This window comes from Orcinus orca, chromosome 1 (assembly GCF_937001465.1).
Source record: "Orcinus orca chromosome 1, mOrcOrc1.1, whole genome shotgun sequence".
Classification (NCBI taxonomy): domain Eukaryota; kingdom Metazoa; phylum Chordata; class Mammalia; order Artiodactyla; family Delphinidae; genus Orcinus; species Orcinus orca.
The window spans coordinates 18,550,058-18,567,829 of NC_064559.1; the positions used below are offsets into that span (position 1 = coordinate 18,550,058).

At 38.7% G+C, this 17,772-nt stretch overlaps 1 protein-coding gene across 1 annotated transcript in view; it reads left to right on the forward strand.

Annotated features, from left to right (window-relative positions):
• USH2A (usherin) overlaps nucleotides 1-17,772 on the forward strand; it is a 782,904-nt gene that overhangs the window by 372,011 nt on the left and 393,121 nt on the right. The window contains exons 32-33 of the mRNA XM_049708907.1: nucleotides 14,779-14,938; nucleotides 16,497-16,668. Coding sequence (XP_049564864.1) covers nucleotides 14,779-14,938; nucleotides 16,497-16,668 — 332 coding nt within the window. The remainder of the gene's footprint in view (nucleotides 1-14,778; nucleotides 14,939-16,496; nucleotides 16,669-17,772) is intronic.

Sequence of the window (17,772 nt, forward strand, 5' to 3'; positions counted from 1 at the left end):
CACTCGCAGGGGGTCCCCTCCCCTCCCGTTATGGTGTGAAACCTTCCAGGGTCTTCCATAGTTTCTTGGCATTTAGAGTGTGACCATACATGGTGCATTCCTCCTCTATGCAAAGGGATCACTGTTGATATTACCCGCTCGGGTCCAGTACATATCTTCAGTGCTTCTGTGTCACACCTGGGAAGTTGAAGTCTGCAGTGTTTTCTTGGCACCGCCTGCCTGCAGACACCAAGGTCTTTACTTTGGCTGGGGTCTCTCTCCACCCTGGAACTCTATCTTGGAAACAGGAATCAGAGCCCCTCTTCCCAAGAGCCTGCACATTTATTTCTCCTTCCTTCTATCTTTATTCCATCAATATGGGGAACCCGAGGTGGAGAAGAGGAGGCTCTATGCACTTCTTGTTTCTCCCAAACATTATATCTGAACCTCGAACCCTCTCTGTTCCTCTCTGTCCGGGAGGGTTCTCTTTCTGCTTCCTGAGCAGACACATTCTGTTTTATAAAGGAGTTCCTATTTTGTAGATAAATTCTGAAGGTATAATTTTTTTTTTTTTTTTTTTTTTGCGATACACGGGCCTCTCACTGTTGTGGTCTCTCCCGTTGCGGAGCACAGGCTCTGGGCGCACAGGCTCAGCGGCCATGGCTCACGGGCCCAGCCGCTCTGCGGCATGTGCGATCTTCCCGGACCGGGGCACGAACCCTTGTCCCCTGCATCGGCAGGCGGACTCTCAACCACTGCGCCACCAGGGAAGCCCCTGAAGGTATAATTTGATTGAGGAAAATTTAAATGAGGGTCAGGGGTAGAGAAGAGCAGAAGAAAAAAAGACACAGGTTAGGATGGCAACCATATTGGTCTTGGCTCCTGTGGTACAGATACCAAGCGTGACAGAGGCTCAGAGGAGGAAGTTATCCCTGAGGGCTCCAATTTTAGACCCCACTGGTTCCTCCAGAGAATTGGCCAAACCATGAAAGGAGAAAAATAAAAGGTCAATGCGATGAAGGGAGAAACAAGGCAACAAGACAGCTACTGCTGAGGAGTGACAAGGATCCATTTCAAATTGGAAAACCTAGAATTATAGTAGCTTCTTTCAGCAGGGCCTCTCAGTCACATCTCAGAGACGTGAGAAGTGTTAGAGAAATAAGATGATGAGATTTATCCAGAGCTAGGAATTGGGAAAGCAGATACAGAAGAGGACTGGGGAGGTGGAAACCTCTAGGGACCCAAGAGAGTGGCTTTCAAATGGGTGATCAAAGGTCATAGCAAGGAAAATGCAAATATTCGAATACTCTGGAAATAAGAAGATACTAAGAGGCTGTACATGATGTGGTGGCAAAGGAGTGATTGTAGGGATATGACCAGTGGAAGAGGCGGGAATTTAACAATCTGTGGTCAGAGAGGGCGTATTTTAGGTTAAGAATCTTGGAGATAGTTCCAAAGATGATCAAGTAGTGGGTATAACTATGCTGCCTGTTGAATAAATGAAGCAGAAGTGAAGGGCATTACATTTGAGGAAGTTAAGTGCAGCCAGGTCCAGAGATGAGTCATCCTTGAGGATGTTGGAGCTGCCAAAAAAGGGATTATGATTGAAAAGAAAACTGAGCCAATGCTGAAGTCATTGAGGAAAGGAGAAGTATGATGACACAGGAAGTGTAATAGAGCATATGTCAACTAGGTCTTGGGCATACATCTTCTTAAATAATGAATTGATATTGGTAAACTATGGCTGTCTTTTCTCCATCTAATATATACATGTATATCACAGAATTTGAAAAATATATGTAACCAAAAACCTTAACTGATCTGCATGCCCTCACTTCGAGAAAACCACTGTTAATATATTTAAAAAAATTTTTCTCCATAATAGATTGTAGTTTTTTTTAATTTTTATTTTATATTGGAGTATAGTTGATTAACAATGTTGTGTTAGTTTCAGGTGTACAGCAAAGTAATTCAGTTATACATATACATGTATCTATTCTTTTTCCATTTAGTTTATTACAGAGTATTGAGCAGAGATCCCTGTGCTATACAGTCGGTCCCTGTTGGTTATCTATTTTAAATACAGCAGTGTGTACATGTCAGTTCCAAACTACTCCTCCACCCTTCCCCCGGTAACCATAAGTTCATTCTCTAAGTCTGTGAGTCTGTTTCTGTTTTGTAAATAAGTTCATTTGTATCATTTTTTTTAGATTCAGCATATAAGCAATATCATAGGATATTTGTCCTTGACTGACCTACTTCACTTAGTATGATAATCTCTAGGTCCATCCATGTTGCTGCAAATGGCATTATTTCATTCTTTTTAATGGCTGAGTAATATTCCATTGCATATATTACCACATCTTCTTTAATAATTTGGTGTATCTCTATCTTCTGGGTTTTTTAATGAAGTATTCATGTTTGAGAATTATGTTTTGGCATTCAGACAAGTACAACTTTGCCTTTTATTGTCTTTTAATAGTGAATCATCTCCATCTTACATTTACATTGGTCTGACAAATTGTATTCAATAGATTCTTGGAAACTTTTAAATATTACTCTATTTCTGAGAAAATTTGGCAATCTGGGTAAGGAACATAGATAGAGGTCTCCCTCCGGTCTTGCCCAATTCATTTATTCAACAAGTAAAACTGTGCTAATTAGCTCTCATCAATCCTGAAGACATCTTGGTGAACATGATAGAAAATATCTTTCTGTACTCAAAGAGTTTACCTTCCCCTGGGAGAGATATAAAGTCAAGAAATCAATGACAAGGCAATTTCTGACATGTCTTGGTAATAATAATAGGTAACTCAATAAGGTGATATGACAGAGAGTACCTGGGGATGGATTGTGGTGGCCATGCTGTTAGATTATCAAGAAAGACCACTCAGAGGAGGATGAACCTGAAGGATGAGATAAATTCAGCCAAGTACAAAGAAGGAGAAAACAGACTTTAGTTACAAGAAACAGCACCTGCAAAGGCCTGGAGGTGCAAGATTGCAGTGTTGGAGGAACAGGAAGGGACAGAAATGTCCAGTGTATGGGAGGCATGAGAAGTAGGCATTTGTCAAATGAAGTAGGATCTCATTGACCACAAGTATGTTTCATTCTAAGAGCAATAGGTGGCCACTGCAGGGTGTTACTCTGGGGAATCAAAAGATCACTCTGGACTGATGACCTTGCTTCCTTCTTCACTGAGAAAACGGAAGCAGTTATAAGATAAATCCACACCCACTCCCACCACCATCTTCCTACCTACCAGCATTTGTACCCACATAATCTGCCTTCCCTCCTGTTACCATAAGTTATCTGTCCCTGCTCCTTCTAAGTACAAATTCTCCACTTTCATACTTGGTTCCAGTCTTTCACATGGTCAAGGAAAAAGCTCCAGCAACCCTCTCCTCTTACATCCGTTACCAATTCTGCACTCTGTGTCGGGTCATTCCCATCAGCAAACATAATTTTTATCTCATTTAATTATTTTAAAAAATCCCCTCTGGGCTCTACTCACCTTCCATCTATTGTTTCACTTCTCTGCTTTCCTCTACAAAAAAACTTCTTGAAAAAGTTGCTTATATTCACTGTGTCTAATTATTCTTCTCTCATTCCCTCACAAAGCCACTGGAGTCAGGCTTTGACACCCATAACTTCACTGAAACTTCTGTCGCAGAAATACCAGTGACTGCCATATTGCTAAACTCGGTAGTCAAATTTTAGTCCTCCTCTTATTAGACCTATCACCCATAAAACATTTGCTTCACTTGAATTCTAGGACATCATATCTTCATAGCTTACTGATTGCTTTTTCTCTGTCTCCTTGGTTGATTTCTGCTTTTTTCCCCTAACAGCTTAAGGTTGATATCTTAGGATTTGGGTCCTCATACCTTTTCTTTTTCTGTCTGTACTCACTCTGTTTGTGTTCTCATCCATTCTAAATGCCATCTATAAGATGATGACTTCCCAAATTACATCTCAAGCCATGACTTCTTGAAATTCCAAACTTGTATTCAAATTGCCTAATTGACCTCTTCACTTGGTTGTCTAATCAACTTCTCAAACTTGCCATGTCTAAAACATGAATTATTTTAAACTGAAGTATAGTTGATTTACAGCGTTGTGTAAGTTTCAGGTGTACAGCACAGTGATTCAGTTAAATATATATATATATATATATATATATATATGTACCTATATATTTATTTATTCAGATTCTTTTCCCTTGTAGGTTATTATAAAATATTAAGTATAGTTCCTTGTGCTATACAGTAGGTCCTTGTCGGTTGTCTGTTACATCTATAGTAGTGTGTATATGTTAATCCCAAACTCCTAATTTATCCCTCCCCACCTTTCCCATTTGGTAACAATAAGCTTGGTGTCTGCAAGTTTATTTCTGTTTTGTAAATAAGTTCATTTGTATCATTTTTTTATATTCCTCATATAAGCAATATCATATGACATTTATCTTTGCCTGTCTTACTTCACTTAGTATGATAATCTCTAGGTCTATCCATGTTGCTGCAAATGGCATTATTTCATTCTTTTTTATGGCTGAGTAATATTCCACTATATATATGTGTGTGTGTGTGTGTGTGTGTGTGTATATATATATATATATATATGAATGTATATATATACACACACACACACATATACATACACATATCACATCTTATTTATCCATTCATCTGTCAATGGAGATTTAGGTTGCTTCCATGTCTTGGCTATTGAAAATAATGCTGCAATGAACATTGGGGTGCATGTATCTTTTCGAATTAGAGTTTTCTCCTGATGTATGCCCAGGAGTGGGATTGCAGGATCATATGGTAGTTCTATTTTTAGTTTTTTCAGGAACCTCCATACTGTTCTCCATAGTGGTTGCACCAATTTATATTCCCACCAACAGTGTGGGAGGGGTTCATTTTCTCCACACCCTCTCCAGCATTTATTATTTGTAGACTCTTTGACAATGGCCATTCTGACCGGTGTGAGATGACACCTCATTGTAGTTTCGATTTGCATTTCTCTAATAATTAGCAACGTTGAGCATTTTTTTCATGTGCCTGTTGGCCATCTGTATGTCTTCTTTGGAGAAATGTCTATTTAGATCTTCTGCCCATTTTTTGATTGGGTTGTTTGTTTGTTTGATACTGAGCTGTATGAGCTGTTTGTATATTTTGGAAATTATTTCCTTGTCAATTGCATCATTTGCAAATATTTTCTCCCATTCTGTAGGTTGTCTTTTCACTTTGTTTATGGTGTCCTTTGCTGTGTAAAAGCATTTACGTTTAATTAGGTCTCATTTGTTTATTTTTGTTTTTATTTTCTATACTCTAGGAGAAAGTTCCAAAAAGATATTGCTGCAATTTCTGTCAAAGACTGTACTGCCTATGTTTTCCTTTAGGTGTTTTATAGTATTTGGTCTTACATTTAGATAGTTTGTCCATTTTGAGTTTATTTTTGTATATGGTGTTAGAGTATGTTCTAATTTCATTCTTTTACATGTAGCTGTCCAGTTTTTCCAGCACCACTTATTGAAGAGACTGTCTTTTCTCCATTGTATATTCTTGCCTCCTTTGTCATAGATTAATTGACCATAGGTGTGTAGGTTTGTTTCTGGGCTTTCTGTCCTGTTCCATTGAGCTATGTGTCTCTTTTTATGCCAGTACCATACTGTTTTGATTACTGTGGCTTTGTAGTATAGTCTGAAGTCAGTAACCCTGATTCCTTCACCTCCATAAAACATGACTTTTTAATCTTCCCCTTCAAAACCTGTTTTGTATTTGATCTTCAACCCAATAAATGGTTACTTTGTCCTTGTCTTTGCTCAAGCCACAAGACTTGGAGTCAACTTTGGCTCTTCTTTCTTGCCCTCTACCTACAATGCACTGAGGAATCTTAATACCTTTGCCTTTAAAACATATCCAGAGATCCTCTTGAAGTGATGTTAGCAAAATGGTGGCACAGGGCTTTCTTGCCTTTCCCCCTGCAAGAAATATCACAACTATCCACACACAGAAATACCTTCATAAGAGCCAAGGATTCCCGGTTAGGGGTTATAGCACATGGGTGAAGCACAGAAATAAGAAAGATGCATTGGGGAGGGCAAGAAAGATAGATTCACATTATCCCCATCCCTCCTCCCCCAAGCCCAAGCAGCCCAGCATGGAGAGAGACACTCTCCCCATGGGAGAAGGAGAGTAAAGTGAGCATCTGACTTCACCACAGATCCTAGATCTGGTCTGTCCCAGCACCAGGCTGACTCCTAAGGCCCCAGGTAGCTCCATGTGTACTCCCATGAATCCAGGCCCCTGATTTACCCTGCACCTTCTGGCTCCAGTAGCCCCAAGCAGGTTTTGTAGCATTAGGCAATTTCTACAACACCAGGTTCCTAGTAGGCCCCTGCAAACGCAAGGCCCCAGCTCAACCCTGCACCAGGCTCCAGTGGCCCCAGGTGACTCCTCCAGTTCCAGATGTCTTCCCTAGCTCCAGGCTCTCAGCAGCCCAACAGGAAACCAGGCCACTGGTCCACCCATATGCTAGCCAGCTCCAGTGGTCCCAAGCAGATCCCGTTTACCAGGCCCAGCCTTTACAGCCCCAGTTTTAAGTCCAGCTCCAGCACACATACCCAGGCCCTTGGCCTGACCATGTGCAAAACCAGCTCCCAACAACTACGAGCCAGCTCCTGAGGCCCGAGGTCACAGGCTGATTCATGTAGTTCCAGGTCCAGGCTTGCCCTAGCTCCAAGCCAGCCCTCATGCCATCAGGCTCCAGGTCTGCTCTCACAGTACCAGGCTCGTGGAATATCCAAATATTGGATCAGCTGCTACAGACCCAGATTATGGGCCCACCCAGTAGTTCATGGCACCTGGTTGGCCCCCTGGAACCAGGATCCATGTCAGCTCACATAGATACAGGTCCCAGGGCCATCACCACAGACTCAAGTGCCAGGCCTGCCCCAGTGGATCCAGGCATTAGGCTGGTCCTAGGTAATCAAGAGATGCCTACTTCCTTCAATGAGCAGACACCGTGATCCATAAGGATCATGAATAATCAAGGAAACATGACACCACCAAAGAAAACTAATAAAACTCTAATGACTAACCCTAAATAAATGGAGATCTATGAACTGTCTGACAAAGAGTTCAGGATAATCCTCTTAAGGAAATAGAATGAACTACAAGAAAACAAAGATAGAAAACTAAATGAAATTAGATAAACAGAATAGGAAGCTCAGCAAAGAAATAGAAATCATTAAAACAACAACAACAAATGAACAGAATTCCTAAAGTTGAAGAATGTAATGACTCAACTGAAAAAGTCAGTAGAGAGATTCAAGAGCAGACTCAACCAAGCAGAAGAATTCGTGAACTAGAAGACAGGTCATTTGAAATCATCTAGTCAGAGGAGCAAAACAGGAATGAAAGAGAGTGAAGAAAGCTCACATGAATTATGGGATACCATTAAAAGAATCAATTTACACATCACTGGAGTCCTAGAAAGAGAAGAGAGGGAGAAAGGGGCAGAGAGCTTATTAAAAGAAATGATAGCTGAGAACTTCCCAAATCTGGGGAGAGATTAGAACATAGAAGTTTATGAAGGTAATAAGTCACCCCAAGTATTCAATCCAAAATGATCTTCTCTGAGACATTATAAATAAAACTGTCTAAAATCAAAGACAAAGAATTTTAAAAGCAAAAAGAGGAAAAATTTCTCACAAATAAAGGAACTTCCATAGGTCTATCAGTGGATTTCTAAGCAGTAACCTTATAGGTAAAGAGAGAGTTGGATGATATAATCAAAGTGTTGAAAGAAAAATAAAATGCTGACCAAGAATATTTTTGCCAGCACAGTTGTCTTTCTGGAATGAAGGGCACAAAAACTTTCACAAACAAACAAAAACTGGAGTTGATCATCACTAGACCTGCCTTATAAGAAATGATGAAAGGAGTTCTTCAAGTTGAAATGGAAAACTGCTAACTAGTAACATGAAAATATATGAAAATATAAAACATACTGGTATAGGTGAGTATATAGTCAAATTGAGAATACCCTAATACTATGATATGGTGGTGCATTAATCATTTAACCCTAATATAAAGGTTTAAATATCAAAAGTTTAAAAAATAACTATAGCTACAATAATTTCTTAATGGATACACAATATAAAAAGAGGTAGGGCTTCCCTGGTGGCGCAGTGGTTGAGAGTCTGCCTGCCGGTGCAGGGGACACGGGTTCATGCCCCGGTCCGGGAAGATCCCACATGCCACGGAGCGGCTGGGCCCGTGAGCCATGGCCGCTGAGCCTGTGCGTCCAGAGCCCCGCAACAGGAGAGGCCACAACAGTGACGGGCCTGCATACCGCAAAAAAAAAAAAAAAAAGAGGTAAATTGAGACATCAGAAACAAAATATGGGTGGGTAATAAAAGGGTAGAGTTTTTGTATGTGATTGAAGTTAACTTGTTATTAACTTAAAAGAGACTGTCGTGAGATGTCTTATGTAAGCCTCATGGTAACTACAAAGCAAAAATACACAAGTAGATACACAATAGTTAAGGAGAAGAGAATCAAAGAATACCACTGTAGGAAATCATTATCTCCCAAAGAAAGGCATCAAAAGGGGAAGAAAGGAATAAGGGAACTATAAAACAGCCAGAAAACAGTTAATAAGATAGTATTAGTAAGTCTTTACCTATCAATAATTAACTAAATGGAATAGAGTGGCTGAATGGATTAAAAAACAAGATCCTACTATATGCTGCCTACAAGGGATTCACTTCAACTTTAAGGATACACATCAATACACATAGAGTGAAAGTGAAGGGATGGGAAAAGGTATTCCGTGCAAATGGAAATCTAAAGACAGCAGGAATAGCTATCAGAGAATATCAGACAATACCAGACAAATAATATCAATATCAGACATGGATTTTAAGTCAAAAACAGTAACAAGAGACAGGGTCATTATACAATGACAAAGGGTCAATCCATCAACAGAATATAACAATTATGAATAAATATGCACCCAACATAAGAGCACATAAATATATTAAGCAAATACTAACAGATCTGAAGGGAGAAATAGACAATAGTACAATAATAGTAAAGGACTGCAATAATCCACTTTCAACAATGGATACACCAGCTAGATAGAAAATCAAAAGAAAAATATTGGACATGCACTTCACTTTAAACCAAATAAGCCAAATAGACATATCCAGAACATTCCTCCCAACAGCAGCAGAATATACATTCTTATCGAGTGCACATTCTCCTGGATAGAGCATATGTTAAGTCACAAAACAAGCCTTAGAAGATGTAAGAAGACTGAAATCGTACCAAATGTCCTTCCTCTCCAAAATGGTATGAATCTAGAAATCAATAACAGGAGAAAAACTGAAAACTTCACAAGTGTGTGGAAATTAAACAATACACTCCTGAACAACCAGTGAGTCAAAGAAGAAATCAAAAGGGAAATCAAATAAAATCTCAAAACTGATGAAAATGAAAATACATCTACCAAATTTATGGGATGCAGCAAAAGCAGTTCTAAAAAGGAAGTTTATAGTGATAAATGCCTACATTAAGAAAAAAGAACTATCATAAATAAACAACCTCCCTTGACACCTTAAACAACTAGAAAAACAAGGACAAACTAAGCCCAAAGTTAGCAGAAGGAACGAAAGATAAAAGATTAGAGCATAAATAAATAAATAAAAATAAAAGAGATTAAAAAGCAGTAGAAAAGATCAACAAAACCTAGAGCTGCTTTTATGAAAAGAGAAACAAAATTGACACACTTTTAGCTAGACTAACTAATAAAAAAAGAAGAAATATCAGAAATGAAAGAGGAGATATTACAAGTAATACCAAAGAAATGTAAAGGATCATAAGAGACTACTATAAACAATTATACACCAACAAATTGGACATCTTAGAAGAAATAGATGAAACATATAACTTAGAAACATATAATTTACCAAGACTGAATCATGAAGAAACAGAAGATTTGAACAGACCAATTACTAGTAAGAAGATTGAAACAGTAATCAAAAACCTTGCAATAAAGAGAAGCTCAGGGCCAGATGATTTTCCTGGTGAATTGTACATTTAGAGAAGAATTAACACCAGTCCTTCTCAAACTCTTCCAAAAATTGAAGAGATGGGAACACTCCCAAGCTCATTTTACGAGAGCAGCATTACCTTGATAACCAAAGCCAAATAAGGACACTACAGGAAAAGAAAATTATAGGCCAATACTCCTGATGTGTAGATGCAAAATTTTTCAACGAAAGAGTAGAAAACCAAATTCAACAGCCCATTAAAAGAATCATACACCATGATCACGTGGGATTGATCCCTGGGATTCAAAGACAGTTCAAAATATATGCAAATCAATAAATGTTATACACCACATTAATAAAATAAAAAATAAAAATCACATGATCATCTCAATAGATGCAAAAAAAATTTGGCAAAATTCAACAAGACAAAAACTGTCAACAAATTGGGTATAGAAGATCTATTCCTCAACATAATAAAGGCTATATATGACAAATTCAAGACTAACATCATACTCCATGGTGAAAAGTGAAAGCATTTCCTCTAAGATCAGAACAAGACAAAGATGCACACTGTCACCACTTTTATTCAACATAGTACTGGAAGTCTTAGCCAAAGAAATCAAGCAAGAAAAATAAATAAAAGGCATCTTAGAAAGCAAGAAGTAGAATTGTCTATGTTTGCAGATGACATGCTACTACATGTAGAAAATCCTGAAGATGCCACCAAAAAACTATTAGAACTAGTTCAATAAAGAAACGAATTCAATAAAGTTGCATGATACAAAATCAGTATATAAAATGCAGTTGCGTTTTTGTACACTAAGAATGTATATGCTCTTTGCTCACTGTAATCTATACCCAGCACCCAGAGTGATAGTCACGAAATCTATATCTGACTGCTCTGTTCAAAATCTTCTCATGGCTTCCTAAGAAGGTTATCTCAGATTAAAACCCAAAATCCATACAAAGACTTATAAGGCTCATGTGATCAGGTCCCTTATTAATTGTCTGATGTCATCTTTTCTTTCTGCCTCTGCTCCAGCCTCACTGGCCTCCTTGCCATGACCATTCTGGGGATGTTCCTCCTTTCAAGTCTTTGCTATCCTTGTTTCCTCTCCTGGAATGGTCCTTTGCTTAAAATCCCCACAACTTTTACCCTCACTCCTTCCAAGTCTTTGCCAAAAATATCATCTTGCTGCTGTGGCCTCCACTGTTTCTTGCCTTTCTTTTTCTTTCAGTTTTATTGACATATACTTGATATACAGTACTTCATGAGTTTAAGGTATACAGCATAATGGCTTGACTTACAGGTATTGCAAAATAATTATGACAATAAATTAGTTAACACCGCTGACTCTCGCCTTTAAAATTACTGAGCACTCCTGATTCTTCTCTCTCTGTTCTTTGTTTTCTGTGGCACTTTTCATATTTTATAGCAGGAACAGCCTTAAACCCTGGTCAACATTCAATTTAAAGCCATTTTTTTTATTGGCGTATAATGGTTTTACAATGTTGTGTTGGTTTCTGCTGTACATTGAAGTGAATCAGCTATGTGTATATATATATCCCCTCCCTCTCGGACCTCCCTCCCACCCCACCCCTATCCCACCCATCCCCTATCCCACCCATGTAGGTTGTCACAGAGAACCGAGCTGAGCTTCCTGTGCCTTATAGTGGTTCCCACTAGCTATCTATTTTACACATGGTGGTGTATATATGTCAGTCCTAATCTCCAGTTCATTCCACCCTCCCCTTCCCCCCCACGTCCACATGTCTGTTCTCTACGTCTGCATCTCTATTCCTGCCCTGGAAGTAGGTTCATCTGTACCATTTTTCTAGATTCCACACATATGCATTAATATATGATATTTGTTTTTCTCTTTCTGGCTTACTTCACTCTGTATATCCGAAAATGCAACAACTTGCTCACCCATAAGTAGTCTGGGGTAAACCCTAACTATGAATGGAGGACTTGACAAGATTTGGTATTTTCTACTTCAATCCTGGGTCACCAGTCATACCGGCGCTCTCTAGCAACATGGCCCTTCTAAGCATGCTCACTTCCTCATCCTGGTCTCCCCCAGTCCTGACTGTCATATACATGGATGCTTCCCAATCTATGGAGGAGCTTATTTTGTCAGAGTAGAATCCCGGCACAGACAGTAATGCTGGAACTAATACAGGAAGATACTCCCATTCTGGGTGAGTTTAGGAGTAGATATTCTGCGGGAGTTTAGGAGTTCCTTGATTAAGGTCACCTTCAAAGCATGGAGGCTGTAGTGTGAAAGAGAATGGGGCATTCTATGATAAGGAGATACTTGATATGGTGATACTCGGATGATGCTTTCTGACCCCACCAGCTCAAGATAACTAAGGACTCCCAGATACGCAAGTCGGCCCCACATACGGGTAAGGCTCAGGCCACCTTTGAACGCTACGACTTCTTCACCACCTGCAAATTAGGTAGCCAGATCCCTGCCTCCACAAGCTAGAATGCAAGAAAGCAAGAAAACTGCCCACCACAAAGAGTTCACTGGCAAAAGAGCATTGTAGCATCCAGTCAGGTTTGCAGCTGACCAAGACACTCTGGTATGGCTGGGAGAGATTCTCATGTAAAATATTCCAAGGTCACTTGGAATCAGCCCCATGGAATACAATTTCTTGCTGGGGCATGTCCTTTCAGAGAAGATTGTTGTAGTCTCATGTTCAAATACTACAGCTTTTCCCTAGTTGCACTGACTTACCTGTCTGGGATTCCCCCTTTCCCCTAGGCTCTGTGTCCTCCTTGGTTTTGCTCCTGAAACTGGCTTTTGAGTCAAATCCCCAGCTTCCCTTTCTCAGGAATGCAAGGAATTCAGACAAGTGGGAGGGACGAGAGGCTTCGGTCACCAAGTTCCTGAGAATCAGAAGGAGAAGATGACGAAAACAGGGAAATGACAGATATAACATGTTAGCATATTAACACATTATAGTTTTGGCCAAGATTGGACCTGCTAGTAGGACATGTTTTGTGCCTGAAGTTATCCCACAGTAAATAATAGTTTGCTCTCTTTGTAGCATCTGAGGCCACTGTTCTCATGATTTTTAACTTTATAAGTTTCATAGAATGTTTCTCCAAATGAAAGTACCCCAGTTCTGTCTAATTTATGCACACAGGGCGTAGCTGTTCCTGCCATCTCTCAGAAGTCCCTGGCAAGCCCAAAGTTTTAACACCAACTTCAAAGTGTCCTTATAACTTATCTTCTGACCGCATTGCCTGAGGGTGCCCCCCCCTTAACTTGATACCATCAAGTACTTGTAGGATAAAGTTGTGAAGCAAACAAGCCTTAATCAAAGCATTGCAAGTCTCTTCTTGATAATCACCTTTTGTTCTAGAGTAACTATATTTAGTGTAAAAAATGTTTTTGCCTTTCTTCTGATGCCTACATGTTTAACCAATTGATTATACTTTGCATGAAAATCAAAGTGTTCTCTTCCCAGTTTACTTTTGCTGTCAGTGCAATGCAGTATCTATTTCCCTGAATTAGGCTGCATTTCATTCATCTTTTAAACATGAAATTGTAATGGTTCAAGGTTAATGATCTTTAAAGAAGATGTGTTGCTTACATTGTAACTACCTTATCTCAAAAGTATTCCAGAAAATAATGATTATTTCTAGTAGTATAAAAATGTGACTGATGTTTAAATCTTGGTAAAGTTGACTGAACTTTGCTTAGCTTCATTCAACAAACTAATTATTGTGTACCTTTATAAAAGAAGTGTTTGGGGTATTTTAGAATTAAATTAGTAAATTACAGATTAGTTTCTTTTAACACAAGGGAATATGGTATCCATTAGAGAGGCAGATAGGTATAAAGTACCAGGGAAGTTCAGGGGAGGGAGAGATTATGCTGGCTAGGGTACTAACCCACTCTCTTGATCAACTATACCTAGCTTAACTATATCTTGATCATCTCATTCATTAATTCTTTCTTCATTTATTCAAACATATATTCGAACCTACAATGCGCCAGACATTGTGCTAGGTATTGAGGATGCGAAATGAATATAGCACCATTGCTTCCTTTACAGTGTCCAGTCTGATGGATCAGATAGTCATGGAAACAAATCATTATGACACAGGGTTGTAAGCGCTATGCCAAAGCATGTGGGAAACCCTGGGAGACAAAGGAGAGGATGGTAGCTCCACCTTGTGCCAGGGGTCACGGCCCACTGCGTTTGGGAAATCTTAAGAAAGAAATTGTCATTTGCACTGAGCCTGGACAACTTGAAGGTCAAATAATACGTAGTTGGTCAGGTGGACAGGAGAAGAAAAAAATTCAACAAAAGGAATTACAAGAGCAAAGTCACTCTTATAAGCTATCTATTTGCATTTCAAAAGCCAGACCTGTTGTCTTCAAATATGTCTTTAAAATAATTTAAACGTCTCATTTATTTTTGAACAGAGCCCTTGAACTAACTCTAAACTCAGAAAATGATTTACCTGGTCGCAGACAATCAAGAAAACAGTCAAATTTGTTAAAAGAAAAAGTTTGACTGACACTTCTCTATTTACAACTGACCATAGTATGTTTAAAGGATAAAACAGCCTATATTTTATTGCTATTGATTTGTATGTCTATTGATTCTTATTTTAAACTTTAACAGTTCTAAGAAGTAGGAAAGTAGAGAATAAGTGAGATCTCCTGAATCAAAATTATGATGGTAAATACATTCTTGTTTCCTCCACCCCCTAGATTTAATGGCCTTTACGCCCCACCAGTTTCTACTCAGTGCTTGCACATATGTGGGATGTACAAACAGTTCCGTGGTCATACTGTACACGGCACAGCTGCCACCAGACCATGTGGATCCCCCAATTCTGACCGTCCTGGATTCTAGAACTATATCCGTACAGTAAGTAGAAATGTTGTCACTGTCACACACTGGTTCATGCAAGAATCCCAGTGAGTTCAATCAAGGGAAGGGTTTGTGACATAAAATTAATTTTATTGTGATTAAATGCATAGAGGTGATTAGTTCAGTGGTTCTGGGAACCTTTGATTATCACTTGCCAACTTAATTTCCATTTTGTCTTTATGCAATCAGGCTGAGCTACACATGTATGCAGATTCTGTGCAAACTTCAATAAGGGAAAAACTGACCAGTTACTTACCTTGGGCTTTTTATATGTGAGGCATTATTTGCAATGTTTTGGAATTAGAGAGCACAATTATATTTCTTCTTCTTCTTTTTTTTTTTTTTTTTTGCGGTACGCGGGCCTCTCACTGCTGTGGCCTCTCCCGTTGCGGAGCACAGGCTCCGGAAGTGCAGGCTCAGCGGCCATGGCTCACGGGCCCAGCCGCTCCGCTGCATGTGGGATCCTCCCAGACCGGGGCACAAACCCGTGTCCCCTGCACCGGCAGGCGGACTCTCAACCACTGCGCCACCAGGGAAGCCCATATTTCTTCTTTTTGATTACAAACTAAGACTATCTTGTTCCCCAGCATTTGAGGTCGGAAAGAAGCTTTCGCATATTGGCACGTTCAGATTATTTTTGATATTACTGATCCATTTGCTAATACGTGAGGTACAAGCTATATTGCAGTACTGAATTAAAACTCAATAGACCTCTCTTCCCACTAGCTAATACTTGTTTACTTTCATCGCTCTTGGTCTCTGTTTTCTCATCGGTAAAAGAGTTTGAACTGAAGAAATTATGATATTCATTTAAGCTGAAAAACACTGTGATTTATATCCCATTGTTCCAGGTCTATACTCTTCCGTTGGCTTTCACAGCATCCCAAGCTGAGCCCACTTTATTTACCTTAAAAGATTTCCCACTATGATAATTATTTCTCAATTTACCCATTTCTGTCTGTTCCATGACTTGTCCTACTCATTCCCACTGACACTTTGTAACGCTCATCTGGAGTATTTTTCCTTCTGCCTACCAATTCCCATCCATCTATCAAGTATACAGTCGTACGTATCCAGGCAGTGTGTCGCCTCATTCAAGAAGTCTTATCTGAGTACTTCAGCCTTTCCAATCTCAGCTTTTCTTCTATAGTTGCGTATTACCTCTATGTTAGATTGCTGCATTTCTCAAGACAATTATGGCTTGAAAATTATGCAATTATCTCTCCCTCTCATTTCTCAGAAGTTCTCAGTACTTTTCCCAATTCTTGTTCTATGGCTTAAGCTCAAAATCAAGTGCTCACTCATACATTTTTGTATTATTAGCTAATTAAAAATATAAATAACTAGAGAGCAGGTACTATGTCATGTTTTTATACCATTCAGAATAGACATTTAATGACTACTTGGGTTTTTTAAGTGAATCACTTTTGAGCTCTCAGTGTGTTTCTTTACAGTGGCATAAATCCAAGTTCATATGTGTCCTTTAAAAATCCCGCACATTTCAGATTGGACTTGAAGGTATGATGATAATAATGCTATATTTTTTCATTCCCAGGTGGAAACAACCAAGAAAAGTAAACGGAATTCTAGAGCGCTATATACTATATATTTCAAATCACACGCATGATTTTACAGTTTGGGATGTCCTCTATAATAGTACAGAACTTTTTCAGGATCATGTGCTGCAGTACCTTTTCCCTGGTAATAAATACTTCATCAAGCTGGGAGTAAGTTCACTTTACTTTTATCAGTTTCTCTGTCCCCGTCATTCCCCTTGCTGCTTCCCTTTCTTTTGTCTCATCTTCTCTCCATGCCTCACTTAAAAAAAAACAAAACAAAATTCTCTTGTATTGCTATTTACACTGAAATCTCACTTCAAATACAAAGTGAAAATTCTGCTGATCTGATACCTACATATTTATTTTATATTAAGCCAAACAATAGAATAACCATCTGAATCAGTAGGTTTTTCCAAATCTACTTTGGGATTATCAGAAATTATTTCTTTTTTATTGTTTGTAGAATGTCATAATTGTTGAGGGCTTTTTAGAAAATGCTTGGATTAATGAAGTTATTTCCCCATGGGGCTTGTATTCATTTGAAAAGCAATGTGCAGTATGAAAATATAGGTCTTATATTTTTAAATGAAGGTTTAAATGACCCCCAAATATTCTTGATTATTATTATATCCTGGTTTACATTACACTTCTGTCTCAAAAGAACAGTCACTTAATAAAACCCTAGAATCAACACGGTTTAGACAGGCGATAGCATTTTTTAATGCAAAATAGCACGTTTACACAAAGGTCTTTTAAAAGACCTTGATATTACTGTGGAATTTATACTCAGTAGATCCTTTTGTTTTTTGATGAAATATAATCTTTTTTAAGTTTAATAGCACATCTGAAAATAACTGAATATAAACATGAGATTGTCCCTATTTGTTTTAAACACACTCTTCATTTTATAGTAATACCTATATAAGGATATTTGCTTTGATAAATGCCATAGAAAATATTCTGCTCTTGATTATGAATAAATTTACATTTATGTAGACACTGTGTATGCATTCATTTCACTTAACATGCTCTTGAATGCTCTAAATATTATACCACAAGAAAATAAACTACATTCAACTGTTGCTGTCTGACCTGACACCATCAAACAAGGGCAATCAGACAATGTTAAAAATCCTGTTCAGAGCTGGCTTCATGTGCCTAGGTGTTCAGCACGCAGATGGGTTTCTGAATCAGCAATTGGATTACTTACCTTTATTACCCAAGATATAAGAAATGTATGAACTTGCTTTTCAAAAGCTAATACAGAAATCC